This window comes from Panulirus ornatus, chromosome 1 (assembly GCF_036320965.1).
Source record: "Panulirus ornatus isolate Po-2019 chromosome 1, ASM3632096v1, whole genome shotgun sequence".
Classification (NCBI taxonomy): domain Eukaryota; kingdom Metazoa; phylum Arthropoda; class Malacostraca; order Decapoda; family Palinuridae; genus Panulirus; species Panulirus ornatus.
The window spans coordinates 6,614,085-6,629,839 of NC_092224.1; the positions used below are offsets into that span (position 1 = coordinate 6,614,085).

At 40.2% G+C, this 15,755-nt stretch overlaps 1 protein-coding gene across 2 annotated transcripts in view; it reads right to left on the reverse strand.

Moving 5' to 3' along the window:
- Nucleotides 1-15,185, reverse strand: part of LOC139754668 (uncharacterized) — a 575,370-nt gene extending 560,185 nt beyond the window's left edge. The window contains exons 1-2 of one of the 2 annotated variants that reach the window (XM_071672345.1): nt 15,032-15,185; nt 1,009-1,084 (exon numbers count right to left, since the gene is read on the reverse strand). In XM_071672345.1, the coding sequence (XP_071528446.1) occupies nt 1,009-1,084; nt 15,032-15,078 (123 nt within the window). In that variant the 5' untranslated portion in view covers nt 15,079-15,185. The remainder of the gene's footprint in view (nt 1-1,008; nt 1,085-15,031) is intronic. The other variant, XM_071672254.1, reaches the window with a different exon arrangement.
- Between the last annotated feature and the right edge of the window lie 570 nt (nt 15,186-15,755).

Here is a 15,755-nt window from a genome sequence, read left to right on the forward strand (position 1 = left end):
ACTCACCCCATCTCCTCACATCACCACTACTTGTTATTACCTTCACATTTGCCCCCTTCACCAATGTTTCCATTTATTCTCTCGTCTTACGCACTTTACTTACCTCCTTCCAAAACATCTTTTTATCCTCCCTAAAATCTAATGATACTCTCTCACCCCAACTCTCATTTGCCCCCTTTTTCACCTCTTGCACCTTTCTCTTGACCTCCTGCCTCTTTCTTTTATACGTCTCCCAGTCATTTGCACTATTTCCCTGCAAAAAATCATCCAAATGCCTCTCTCTTCTCTTTCACTAACAATCTTACTTCTTCATCCCACCACTCACTACCGTTTCTAATCTGTCCACCTCCCACACTTCTCATGCCACAACCATCTTTTGCACAAGCCATCATTGCTTCCCTAAATACATCCCATTCCTCCCCCACTCCCCTTATGTTCTTTGCTCTCACCTTTTTCCATTCTGCACTCATTCTCTCCTGCTACTTCCTCACACAAGTCTCCTTCCCAAGCTCACTTACTCTCACCACTCTCTTTACCCCAGCATTCTCTCAGACATTCAGACATCCCTCCAGTTGCACCTCTCAGCACATTAACATCCAAAAGTCTCTCTTTTGCACGCCTAACAATTAAAACATAATCCAATTATGCTCTCTGGTCATCTCTCCTACTCACATACGTATCATTACGTATATCTCTCTTTTTAAACCAGGTATTCCCAATCACCAGTCCTTTTTCAGCACACTAATCTGACAAGCTCTTCATCATTTCCATTTACAACACTGAGCACCATACGTACACCAATTATTAGGTCAGGAGGAAGGTGCAAGGGTTGAAAAAGAAGGCAAATGAAACATATTCAATTACTTAAATGTATGTGCATGCTTTCATAAGTGGAATTAGGCCTCAGAATAAAAAAGACTTTTCAGATCAAGAAGAGAAACTTAATGACAAAAATTCTAAAACTACACTTCTCAAAATTCAAAAAGAAAGTTAAATATGGGTACTTGCCTCACGCAGTGGAACCTTAAATGCAATGAACCTTGTCCCAGGAATCTGTCGACCCATGTTCGTATAAACCTCCCATCTGAGGAGAAAAATTCATTATCCATCAAATGAACATGACCATCTTTGTATGATGATAAATCAAACAGGAAATAAAAAAAACTACAGTTTAAAAGTTTACATTTCCTTCTTCCTTTGATACCAGTAAAAACTATATCCTCACCTATACTGTACATAATGTAAGAATATTTCAGTATCTACAAAGTACCTTCTCACTGTACATTTCAGAAACTAATCAATATAATTTGTTAAGTTATTTGTAATATTAATCAAAATGGCAAGCTTTCTCTCAGAAAATAATATCAAAAACTGTACCATAAAATAAAGTACATCATGATATACAGAAAACCATAACCAAATCTAAAATTAAGGTCAGTTTAAAGAACTCACAAGCCATAAGGATTCATAAATGATACATATTTGTCACAATGAGTGACAAAAAAGTACACTTAACCCTTAAAGGACCAAGCCCTTAAATTTCATGGGGGTCCCAAGGACCAAGGTTTATCAAGAAATTCAAAGAAATATCACAGTCTTATCAATTAATAAGATATATCAAGAAAAGTTAAAGAAATACAAAAACAGTTTGATATATTAACCATATTTGCTGCAGGACAGACATCTAAATTTGAAGCATATGCCATGGTCAAATATTCCCCATCATAGTATACAGGTAACTAATACTCTAGAATTCTTTCCTGGTGCTAATTGTAGTTGTCTCGTGACAAGGAATCTCTTCACACTGATTGAGCACACCATCCAGTCTAAATCAAAGGAAAATGCAGCCCCCATACCTATGGACAGGGTCCCCACTAGGTCACACAAATTACTGCATTGTGTTATACTGATAAAGTGTGCATTCCAATCCAAATGACAAGAACTGGCAACCTATATAAGTACAGCTTTGATCACACAGAAAAACCCAGATATTTGATCACACAGAAAAACCCAGATAAGTACTAATGTGATTCTTTCATGATTAAGAAGGATCACCCAATCTAATAACTAAGACTTTCTTTCATGTGTCTTCCCAGTGATTTTTTCACACAATATATCCTTCTCTCATTTTTGTTTTACTTTATTTGTCCTCTTTACCTTCTTTCTTTGACTTACCATCATCTGGACTATATAAACTTGGAGTTCACATCCAAACATCAGAGTTGGGATAAGCTTCCCTTCATGCAAACTCTTTGCACACTTAACAATTTTTTTCCATTCACAGAGCTTTAAGTGTACCATCAATTTTTCACTTTTGCAATAACTTCAGCTTTCTCACTAACATCCTTGCTGAACTTTCTTCCAAATACAGTTCTGTAACTTATCTGCAGCCTATGGCATAACTTCAATTGTATATATATAACTGTAATGATTTCCATTCTGTTCACTATTAAGTACCACTCACAGGTATCACCCCACCTGAATTATATCTTAGGAAATGCACCATTAACAGTTTGTTATGTAAAACCAGATCCCTTTCAAGTGCTCTAGTACTCAAAAGAGGATTTAATGGTTCCTGACATCTAATATCTCAGCTGATATCTGATTCCAAAGATTATCCACAGATGTCAATACCAGCCACAGCTGGAAAAATATAATGCATCTTAATTTCTCACAAATCATCAAAGAGTTGTTTGTATATCAACTTGGCATGATGATAGTGGTAAATGCCCAATATTGTAAGATATGTATGATACACATGGTGATTGTCTGATGAATATTTCAAGAAGAAAGCTCATTATGAATGTATTGTACTTTAGAAATGAAATAAAAAGAGAAATATATTTGTAAAAGACAGAGTTAGAACTAGAAATGAATCAAACATTTCTAGGTGCTTTCTGAAAAGGAAAAATGATACAACTGTCAATGCAAGGAATAAAAATGCTGCAGACTCTGTGTACATTATAGTATTACACTGGCTTTGTGGGATCCATTGTAGTTATGCAGACTGTGTAATTGTGAACTCACTCAAATGGCAAATATTTCATCACTTACACTTACAGACAATCAATAAGGAATCATGTTGACAATTCACAATGCATTAGTCAAGTAAAAGAGAAGGAAGGGATGAGAATTTAGTTAGTTTTAGAATAAACAATTATTGTATTAAATCAATCACATATGGGAAAAAATATCATTGCACACTGGCCACCCATCCACCTCCTCAACATTCTATTCAGATCCTTACCAGACAAGACAAATGCAAAGGGAAGTATAATACTTTTTTGTAGCTGAGACAGCACAGGCAACTAAATGCCCTAATCAAGGCCATTCCAAATATTTCCTGCATGTTTTAGGTAACTAATAGAGAAAAGAGTGTGGGGTTGGAAATCCTCCATTCCCGTTTCTTTTATACTTTTCCAAAAGGAACAGAGAAGGAGCCAAGTGAGGATACTCCCTCTAAGGCTCAGTCCTCTGTTCTTAATGCTACCTCGCTAATGTGGGAAATGGAGAATATGTAGGAAGGGAGCAAGTAGGGAAGTGATAACAGGTAGTGAAGGAGTTAGAAGGAGATGGAGTATTTTGAAGGTATGTTGAATATGTTTGATGATACAGTGGCAGATATAGGGTGTTTGGGTCGGGGTGGTGTACAAAGTGAGGGAGGGTTAGGAGAATGATTTGGTGATGAGAGTAGAGGTAGTGAAAGCTTTGCAGAAGATGAACTCTGGCAAAGCGGTGGGTTTGGATGGCATTGCAGTGGAATTTATTAAAAAAGGGGGTGACTGTGTTGCTGACTGGTTGGTAAGGATATTCAATGTATGTCTGGATCATGGCGAACTGCCTGAGGATTGGTGGAATGGATACCTAGTGCCATTGTCTAAAAGGCAAAAGTTCAAACTGCAAAGGCATACATTTGTTGAGTACTTCAGGAAAATCATATGGGAGGGTATTGATTGAGAGGGTGAAGGCATGCACAGGGCATCAGATTGGGGAAGACCAAACTAGATGGAGTGAAAAAGGTTTTGAGCAATCAGGGCCTGAAAATATAGGAGGGTGAGAGGAGTAAAAGAAATAGAGAGAATTGGAACAATGTGATGTACCGGTGTCAATGTGCTGTCAATGGACTGAACCAGGACATGTGAAGCATCTGGGGTAAACCATGGAAAGGTCTGTGGGGCCTGGATGTGGATAGGTAGCTGTGGTTTTGGTGCATTACACATGACAGTTTGAGACTGAGTGTGGCCTTTTTGCCTGCATTCCTTGCGCTACCTTGCTTAAGCAGGGGATAGCAATCCTGTTTTCCTGTGGGGCGGGTGTAGCAAGTAAATGAGAATAAGAGCAAGAAAATTAGGTTCAGTAGGGTTGGAACAAGTAAATTGGGAGGTAAGTTTGAATGGAGATAAACTGGAGGAAGTGAAGTGTTTTAGATATCTGGGAGTGGATTTAGCAGCGTATGGAACCATGAAAGCGGAAGTGAGTCATAAGGCTGGTGGGGGGTGGGGGGTAGGGGGGTGAAGGTTCTGGGAGTGTTAAAGAATGTGGAGGGTGAGAACGTTATCTCGGAGAGCAAAAATGGGTATGTTTGAAGGAATAGTGGTTCCAACAATGTTATGTGATTGCGAGGCATGGGATATCGATAGGGTTGTGCGGAGGAGGGTGGATGTGTTGGAAATGAAATGTTTGAGGGCAATATGTGGTGTGCCCTCATCCATTCCCATTGCCACCCCTCCACGCATGAAATGGTACCCCCTCCCCTTGCAGGCGTGTGAGGTAGTGCTAGGAAAAGACAACAAAGGCCACTTCGTTCACACTCAGTCTAGCTGTCATTTGTAATGCACCAAAACCACAGCTCCCTTCCCCACATCCAGGCCCCACAAAACTTTCCATGGTTTACCCCTGATGCTTCACATGCCCTGGTTCAATCCATTGACAGCATATCGACCCCAGCATACCACATCGTTCCAACTCACTCTATTCCTTGCACGCCTTTCACTCTAGAGCATGTTCAGGCCACGATCACTCAAAATCTTTTTCTCTCCATCCTTCCCCCTCCACTTTGGTCTCCCACTTCTCCTCATTCCCTCCACCTCTGATACATATATCCTCTTTGTCAATCTTTCCTCACTCATTCTCTCCATGCGACCAAACCATTTCAATACACCTTCTTCTGCTATCTGAACCACACTCTTTTTATTAACACACATCTCTCTTACCCTTTCATTACTTACTTGATCAAACCACCTCACACCACATATTGTCATTTCCAATATATCCACCTTCCTCCGCACAACCCAGTCTATAGTCCATGCCTCACAACCATATAACATTGTTGGAAGAACTATTCCTTCAAAAACACCCATTTTTGCTCTCCAAATCAATGTTCTCACCTTTCACACATTTCTCAATGCTCCCAGAACCTTCACCCCCCCTACCCTACCCTGTGACTTGCTTCCATTTCCATGGTTCCATCTGCTGCTAAAACCACTCCCAGATATCTAAAACACTTCACTTCCTCCAGTTTCCTTCAATCAAACCTACCCCCCAATTGACTTGTCCCTCAACCCTACTGAACCTAATAACCTTGCTCTTATTCACATTTACTCTCAGCTTTCTTTTTTCACAAACTTTACCAAACTCAGTCACCAACTTATGCAGTTTCTCGTCTGAATCAGCCACCAGCGCTGTATCATCAACAAAACAACAAATGACTCACTTTCTAAGCCCTCCCATCCACAACAGACTGCATACTTGCCCCTCTCTCCAAAACTCTTGCATTCACCTCTCTAACAACCCTATCCATAAACAAATTAAACAACCATGGACACATCATGCACCCCTGCCACAAACCGACATTCACTGGGAACCAATCACTTTCCTCTCTTCCTACTGGTACACATGCCTTACATCCTCGATTAAAACTTTTCACTGCTTCTAGCAACTTCCCTCCCACACCATATACTCTTAATACCTTCCACAGAGCATCTGTATCAACTCTATCATACACCTTCTCCACATCCATAAATGCTACATACAAATCCATTTCCTTTTCTAAGTATTTCTCACATACATTCTTCAAAGCAAACACCTGATCCTCACATCCTCTACCACTTCTGAAACCACACTGTTCTTCCTCAATCTGATGCTCTGTACATGCCTTCAAATTATTCATTCCGTCGTCTTTTCACTTACCCCTTTCCATTCAGCAGTTCCCCTTCTTTCCTTCTCTCATTAACACTTCTACTCTTACATCCACCTATTTCCTTTATCACCTCCTTCCAGTACAATTTCTTATTTCCCTTAAGGAACTTCAAAATCTTCATCAAATCTTTCTTTGCCTTCCTCTATAAGCTTCTTAACATTCTGCTTACAAATCTTATATTCTTACCTCCATCTTTGCTGAACTTCCACTGATACATTCCTTTTATGCAATCTACCAAACACCATTTACTTGTCTTCCACAGCATTTCTGATCTCATACGTTCACCATGCATTTCCCATTCTATTCTTATATCTCACGACTCTTAGTCAACCTTCTTTCATATCCCTCCTTGCATTCTTTGATGTGTTTTCTCACTTGCCAACACATTTACCACTACATTCTTCCTTATATCATACCTCCATTTCCCCCACAAAAACTGCAAAAGGGTCAGTCTCCAAAGAATCCTCACAACTCTAGCATCCAACACAGCCAAAAGGTAAAATAAATGTATTCATAAGTAAAGTTTTTGGGCCACCTCCAATCTGGTCCCCCACTTCTCCTAGTTCCCTCCACCTCCAACAAATATATCCTCTTTGTCAATCTTTCCTCACTCATTCTCTCCATGTGACCAAACCATTTCAATACACCCTCTTCTGCTCATTCAACCATGCTCTTTTTATTACCACGCATCTCTCTTACCCTTTCATTACTTACTCAATCAAACCACCTCACACTACATTGTCCTCAAACATCTCATTTCCAACACATCCACCATCCTCCGCACAACCCTATCTATAGCCCATGCCTCACAACCATATAACATTGTTGGAACCACCATTCCTTCAAACATAACCATTTTTGCTCTCCAAGATAACGCTCCCGGAACTTTCGCCCCCTCCCCCATCCTGTAATTCACTTCCGCTTCCATGGTTCCATCCGCTGCCAAATCCACTCCCAGATATCTAAAACACTTCACTTCCTCCACTTTTTCTCCATTCAAACTTAACTCCCAATTGGCTTGTCCCTCAGCCCTACTGAACCTAATAACCTTACTCTTATTCACATTGACTCTCACCTTTCTTCTTTCACACCCTTTACCAAACTCAGTCACCAACTTCTGCAGTTTCTCACATGAATCAGCCACCAGCACTGTATCATGAGCAAACAACAACTGACTCACTTCCCAAGCCTTCTCATCCACAACACACTGCATACTTGCCCCTCTCTCCAAAACTCTTGCATTCACCTCCCTAACCACCCCATCCAGAAACAAATTAAACAACTATGGACACATCACGCACCCCTGCTGCAAACCGACATTCAATGGGAACCAATCACTCTCCTCTCTTCTTACTCGTACACATTACTCAAATCCTCGATAAAAACTTTTCACTTCTAGCAACTTACCTCCCACACCATATACCCTTAATACCTTCCACAGAGCATCTCTATCAACTCTTATAATATGCCTTCTCCAGATCCATAAATGCTACATACAAATCCAATTGTTTTTCTAAGTATTTCTCACATACATTCTTCAAAGCAAACACCTGATCTCCACATCCTCTACCACTTCTGAAACCACACTGCTCTTCCCCAATCTGATGCTCTGTATATGCCTTCACCCTCTCATTCAATACCCTCCCATATAATTTCCCAGGAATGCTCAACAAACTTATACCTCTGTAATCTGAACACTCACCTTTATCCCCTTTGCCTTTGTACAATGGCACTGTGTATGCATTCCACCAATCCTCAAGCACTTCACCATCAGCCATACATACACTGAATATCCTCACCAACCAGTCAACAACACAGTCAACCCTTTTTTTAATAAATTCCACACGTACATATATATATATATATATATATATATATATATATATATATAAGTAGGAGAGATGGCCAGAGAGCGTTATTGGATTACGTGTTAATTGACAGGCGCGCGAAAGAGAGACTTTTGGATGTTAATGTGCTGAGAGGTGCAACTGGAGGGATGTCTGATCATTATCTTGTGGAGGCAAAGGTGAAGATTTGTATGGGTTTTCAGAAAAGAAGAGTGAATGTTGGGGTGAAGAGGGTGGTGAGAGTAAGTGAGCTTGGGAAGGAGACTTGTGTGAGGAAGTACCAGGAGAGACTGAGTACAGAATGGAAAAAGGTGAGAACAATGGAAGTAAGGGGAGTGGGGGAGGAATGGGATGTATTTAGGGAATCAGTGATGGATTGCACAAAAGATGCTTGTGGCATGAGAAGAGTGGGAGGTGGGTTGATTAGAAAGGGTAGTGAGTGGTGGGATGAAGAAGTAAGAGTATTAGTGAAGGATGAAGTAAGAGTATTAGTGAAACAGAAGAGAGGCATTTGGACGATTTTTGCAGGGAAAAAATGCAATTGAGTGGGAGATGTATAAAAGAAAGAGACAAGAGGTCAAGAGAAAGGTGCAAGAGGTGAAAAAAAGGGGCAAATGAGAGTTGGGGTGAGAGAGTATCATTAAATTTTAGGGAGATCAAAAAAATGTTCTGAAAGGAGGTAAATAAAGTGCGTAAGACAAGGGAGCAAATGGGAACTTCAGTGAAGGGCGCAAATGGGGAGGTGATAACAAGTAGTGGTGATGTGAGAAGGAAATGGAGTGAGTATTTTGAAGGTTTGTTGAATGTGTTTGATGATAGAGTGGCAGATATAGGGTGTTTTGGTCGAGGTGGTGTGCAAAGTGAGAGGGTTAGGGAAAATGATTTGGTAAACAGAGAAGAGGTAGTAAAAGCTTTGCGGAAGATGAAAGCCGGCAAGGTAGCAGGTTTGGATGGGATTGCAGTGGAATTTATTAAAAAAGGGGGTGACTGTATTGTTGACTGGTTGGTAAGGTTATTTAATGTATGTATGACTCATGGTGAGGTGCCTGAGGATTGGCGGAATGCGTGCATAGTGCCATTGTACAAAGGCAAAGGGGATAAGAGTGAGTGCTCAAATTACAGAGGTATAAGTTTGTTGAGTATTCCTGGCAAATTATATGGGAGGGTATTGATTGAGAGGGTGAAGGCATGTACAGAGCATCAGATTGGGGAAGAGCAGTGTGGTTTCAGAAGTGGTAGAGGATGTGTGGATCAGGTGTTTGCTTTGAAGAATGTATGTGAGAAATACTTAGAAAAGCAAATGGATTTGTACATAGCATTTATGGATCTGGAGAAGGCATATGACAGAGTTGATAGAGATGCTCTGTGGAAGGTATTAAGAATATATGGTGTGGGAGGCAAGTTGTTAGAAGCAGTGAAAAGTTTTTATCAAGGATGTAAGGCATGTGTACGTGTAGGAAGAGAGGAAAGTGATTGGTTCTCAGTGAATGTAGGTTTGCGGCAGGGGTGTGTGATGTCTCCATGGTTGTTTAATTTGTTTATGGATGGGGTTGTTAGGGAGGTGAATGCAAGAGTTTTGGAAAGAGGGGCAAGTATGAAGTCTGTTGGGGATGAGAGAGCTTGGGAAGTGAGTCAGTTGTTGTTCGCTCATGATACAGCGCTGGTGGCTGATTCATGTGAGAAACTGCAGAAGCTGGTGACTGAGTTTGGTAAAGTGTGTGGAAGAAGAAAGTTAAGAGTAAATGTGAATAAGAGCAAGGTTATTAGGTACAGTAGGGTTGAGGGTCAATTCAATTTGGAGGTGAGTTTGAATGGAGAATTACCTATTTTGCTTTGTCGCTGTCTCACGCGTTTGCGAGGTAGTGCAAGGAAACAGACAAAAGAAATGGCCCAACCCACCCCCATACACAATGTATATACATACACGTCCACACACGCAAATATACATACCTATACATCTCAATGTACACATATATACACACACAGACACATACATATATACCCATGCACACAATTCACACTGTCTGCCTTTATTCATTCCCATCGCCACCTCGCCACACATGGAATACAATCCCCCTCCCCCCTCATGTGTGCGAGGTAGCACTAGGAAAAGACAACAAAGGCCCCATTCGTTCACACTCAGTCCTCTAGCTGTCATGCAATAATGCCCGAAACCACAAGCTCCCTTTCCACATCCAAGCCCCACACAACTTTCCATGGTTTACCCCAGACGCTTCACATGCCCTGATTCAATCCACTGACGGCACGTCAGCCCCGGTATACCACATCGATCCAATTCACTCTATTCTTTGCCCTCCTTTCACCCTCCTGCATGTTCAGGCCCCGATCACACAAAATCTTTTTCACTCCATCTTTCCACCTCCAATTTGGTCTCCCTCTTCTCCTCGTTCCCTCCACCTCCGACACATATATCCTCTTGGTCAATCTTTCCTCACTCATTCTCTCCATGTGACCAAACCATTTCAAAACACCCTCTTCTGCTCTCTCAACCACGCTCTTTTTATTTCCACACCTCTCTTACCCTTACGTTACTTACTCGATCAAACCACCTCACACCACACATTGTCCTCAAACATCTCATTTCCAGCACATCCATCCTCCTGCGTACAACTCTAACCATAGTCCACGCCTCGCAACCATACAACATTGTTGGAACCACTATTCCTTCAAACATACCCATTTTTGCTTTCCGAGATAATGTTCTCGACTTCCACACATTCTTCAAGGCTCCCAAGATTTTTGCCCCCTCCCCCACCCTATGATCCACTTCCGCTTCCATGGTTCCATCCGCTGCCAGATCCACTCCCAGATATCTAAAACACTTTACTTCCTCCAGTTTTTCTCCAATCAAACTTACCTCCCAATTGACTTGACCCTCAACCCTACTGTACCTAATAAACTTGCTCTTATTCACATTTACTCTTAACTTTCTTCTTTCACACACTTTACCAAACTCAGTCACCAGCTTCTGCAGTTTCTCACATGAAGAAGCCATCAGCGCTGTATCATCAGCGAACAACAACTGACTCACTTCCCAAGCTCTCTCATCCACAACAGACTTCATACTTGCCCCTCTTTCCAAAACTCTTGCATTCACCTCCCTAACAACCCCATCCATAAACAAATTAAACAACCATGGAGACATCACACACCCCTGCCGCAAACCTACATTCACTGAGAACCAATCACTTTCCTCCCCTATCCCTGGGGATAGGGGAGAAAGAATACTTCACACGTATTCCCTGCGTGTCGTAGAAGGCAACTAAAAGGGAAGGGAGCGGGGGGGCTCGACATCCTCCCCTCTCTTTTTTTTTTTCAAAGTAAGGAACAGAGAAGGGGACTGGATGAGTATGTTTCCTCAAATGCCCAGTCCTCCGTTCTTAACGCTACCTCGCTGACGCGGGAAATGGCGAATAGTATGAAAGAAAAGAAAGAAAATATATATATATACATGAAAACGAATATATGCACATGTACGTATTCATACTTGCTCACCTTCATCCACTTCCAGCACCATCCTGCCGCACAGCAAACAGCATTGACACCCCTTGCATCAATGAGGTAGCACTAGGAAACAAAGGCCACATCCATTCATACTCATTCTTTAGCTGTCATGTGTAATGCACCAACAACCACAGTTCCCTATCCATATCCAGGCCCTCACAGACCTTTCCATTGTTTACCCCAGATATTTTACATGCCCTGGTTCAGTCCATTAACAGCACGTCAGCCCCAGAATAACACATTGCTCCAATCACTCAGTTCCGTGCAAGCCTTTCACTCTCCTGCATGTTCAGGCCCCAATTGATCAAAATCTTTTTCACTCTATCCTTCCACCTCAATTTTGGTCTCCTGCTTCTCCTTGTTCCCTCCACGTCTGACACACATATCCTCTCTGTCAAACTTTCCTTACTCATTCTCTCTATGGGTCCAAACCATTTCATCAACACACCCTCTCAACCACACTCCTTATATCACCACATATCTCTTACACTTTCATTATTTACTCAATCAAACCACCTCACACCATGAATTATCCTCAAACATATCATTTCCAACACATCCACCCTCCTCTTCATAACCCTACCTATAGCACATGCGTCACAACCATGTAATATTGTTGGAACTACTAATCCTTCAAAAATACTCATTTTTGCTCTCCGAGATAATGTTCTCTGTGTCCCCATATTCTTCATCACTCCCAGAACCTTCATCCCCTCTCCCACATTTCAACTCACTTCCAATTCCATGGTTCCATTCACTGCCAAGTCCACTCCCATATATCTAAAACACTTCACTTCCTCCAATTTTTCTCCATTCAAACTTACCTCACAACTAACTTGTCTCTCAACCCTCTTGAACCTAATAACCTTGCTTATATTCGCATTTACTCTCAATTTTCTCCTGAAACACACTTTTCCAACTTAGTCAACACCTTCTGCAGTTTCATTGGTGAACAACTGATTCACTTCCCAGGCCCTCTCATCCCCAACAGACTGCATACTCACCCACCTCTCCAAAACTTTTGCATTTACCTCCATAAACAAATTAAACAATCATGGTGACATCACACACCCTTGTCGCAGACAGGCCTTCACTGGTAACCAATCACTCTCCTCTCTTCCAACTCATACACATGCCTTATCATTCGTTTATATTCATATATACTATACGTAATCGCCGTCTCCCACATCAGCGAGATAGCACAAGGAAACAGACGAGGAATGGCCCTACCCACCCACATACACACGTATATACATAAACACCTACACACGCATAAATAATACATATATTTCACCATACACATACATATACACACAAAGACATATACACATGTACATACTCAAACTTGCTGCCTTCAATCATTCTCATTGGCGCCCTGCCACACATGAAATAGCATCCACAAGCCCTTCCAGCGAAGTTGTGCCAAGAACATAAAAAAAGGCCAGATCGCTCACATTCAAGTCTCTAGCTGTCATGTGTAATGCATCAAAACCACAGCTCCCTTTCCACATCCAAGCCCCATAAACCTTTCCATGGTTTACCCCAGACACTTCAAATGCCCTGGTTCAATCCACTGACAGCACATCGACACTGATACATGCCTTATATCCTTAATAAAAAGTCACACTGTTTCTAGCAACTTACCTCCCACACCATATATTCTAAATACCTTCAACAAAGCATCTCTATCAAACCTAATATAAATCTGTTCTTTTTAAATATGGTTGCTAGTCAAATACTAACCTTACTTTTAACAACAGCTGAATTAAGTTATATGAAAATTTGAGCAAGGGTAGTGATTTACTTCATTATCCAAATACCATATATATTCATGAAAACAAATGTTTTAAGCTAAAATTAGGGGGACAGCTCTAACAAACAACATTTCGAAGAGGTTCACAAAAGCATGGCCAGTTGACAATAAAACAATAAAAGACCTAAAGGACAAAGAATCTTCATCGTTATCAAACTTTATTCACAAAACAACCACCACCATTTGATATATCTAAAAGAACAATATGTTCGTACATCACACTCTGAGTATTTCATTATCTTTGCAAGATCATTCACCACCTTCCCTCACATAAATCCTACCTAAAACACTAATTAATTCTTTTCAAGTCTTTAGAAAGCTCCAGTTAAGTCATCTAACCCTATGATTACCTCCTAAACCTAAACCAGAAAACACAAGGGTACATCTCCTAAGTTATGAAAGAAATTAGGCAGTATCAGATTGCATATTTCAAGTTTAAGGCAATATAATGAGTCATATTTTTTACTTATTCTATATACTTAATATTCCTTATTTCTCATCTAACCCTACATATTCCCTGAGCTTCGTAACCCTGCTCACCTATAATTGAATGATAAGAAATAATAGTGGTAATGAAAAACCCAATCTTAATTCTTTGTTGATATTATCCTGGAATCATTCCACAACATTAGCACTAAGATCCCAAAGTTAGTACACATGTACCCCTAAACTGATAGATTACCCATAAGTTAAACTCAACTGATAAACTATCACCTTATCTATCAGCAATAATTGCTAAATACAATGCTCAAATCCATGCTCTACACCTGTTATTGTACTTTTTAGTCACAAAACAAGCATTGCAGAATAAAATCACTATATACAAAAATCAAAGCAACGTGCTAATGGTATGACTAGCCCTGAAGTACATAATATTTCCTTTAATTCATATTCTGACCTACAAATTAGTTAATCACATGTTATGCAATAATATCTTGCTCTTAAAAAAAATCATACATAAAAAAGTCATGCAAAAATTGGTAAAATTTTTGTTTCAGATATACACCAGGTTGGAAGTTGAAATTATGGTTTTCCAATTGTTTCTCTTACCTGCTTTGTAAAATTATGATCATTTCTACTGATCACTCACATTTAGGATGTCACCCTTAATCCTATGATAAAAGGGGGCTATCTGTGGGAACTAATAAAAAATCGAATAAAAGTAGTTATTTGCTATGTGGATAAAGGTCAGAATCGCTCAAAAGACATCACAAATCACTGGAAAAACAATTTTGTCCAAACCTTACCTAACCAAATGCTAACATAACACATGTATAGGTGTGCTTACCTTAATAAAATTCATAAAACCCAGAGTTGTGGTCGTCGTGGTCAGGGGTCGTAAACCTACCTGATCACTTGAATCAAGGCCACCAAATTTGTTGGCTCTCCGAAACGGAAATAAAACCCAACCTAGGAGGTCAGGTCTAATTTGAAGCTCTCAATTAAAAGAAATTCACACTGAAAAGTGTTACAGATTTAAATATGCATCTAATACACACGCTGAGCAGCAGATCAAAAGTCTGTCACTCATCATGCCAAGACAAGAACCAACAGGTGCATTTCCTCGTTAACAGAGCCTTTCTACACATTCTTACTCCTGAAAGCAAGCTAGTTATTGTGCCGTATATCAAACAAATTCTATATCACCTGTCAGGGACTTTGTTGTTGCCGAAGTTTCCTCTTCGCTGCATCATTTTGAAGTGTGAGTGGTTCAGTACACGTTCAGTGGCTGCCCACGTTTGAATGCAATCATGATGTAAACAAACCAACGAACGCACAAAAATCCCCGCAAGGATTACTGGTCAAACATTCCTCAAATATATTTAATTCAATATCCAATATATCCAACCTATAGCTAGTTTTTCTGTATAAAAATTATATTCGTGGTTTCTTTTATGAAATATAATCGCTTAACTCTTATTAATTTCGCATTAGGTATTTTATTTTTTAATACGTTCAGCCGTTAGAATCATATGTTCTCCACTGCTGCCATCTACCGAGAGTTCATGTAACGAGACATAATTGGCGATTTAAAAAGTAAGTTCCACATCAGTATTTTGTCTCACTGCACCATTTATCGTTATCGACGTGGAGTTCCATATCAAAGTCTTCGACTAAGATCTTCTCATACATATCATATAATATTTGAAAATGTGGTATACTGAGTTTTAGTGATTTACTTCCATTTGGGCAACATCTGCAAATCTGATTCATGATTCTACACATTTAAGTAGAACATCTTATCTGAGATAACTATTACCGAAATCACGTAGGTAAACTTTTTTATTTCCAAGAATGTGTTATCATGGCATTGTCAGGCGTGAACCACTGCACCTTATAAGACATTATGTTGTCATAAATCAGTGCAAAT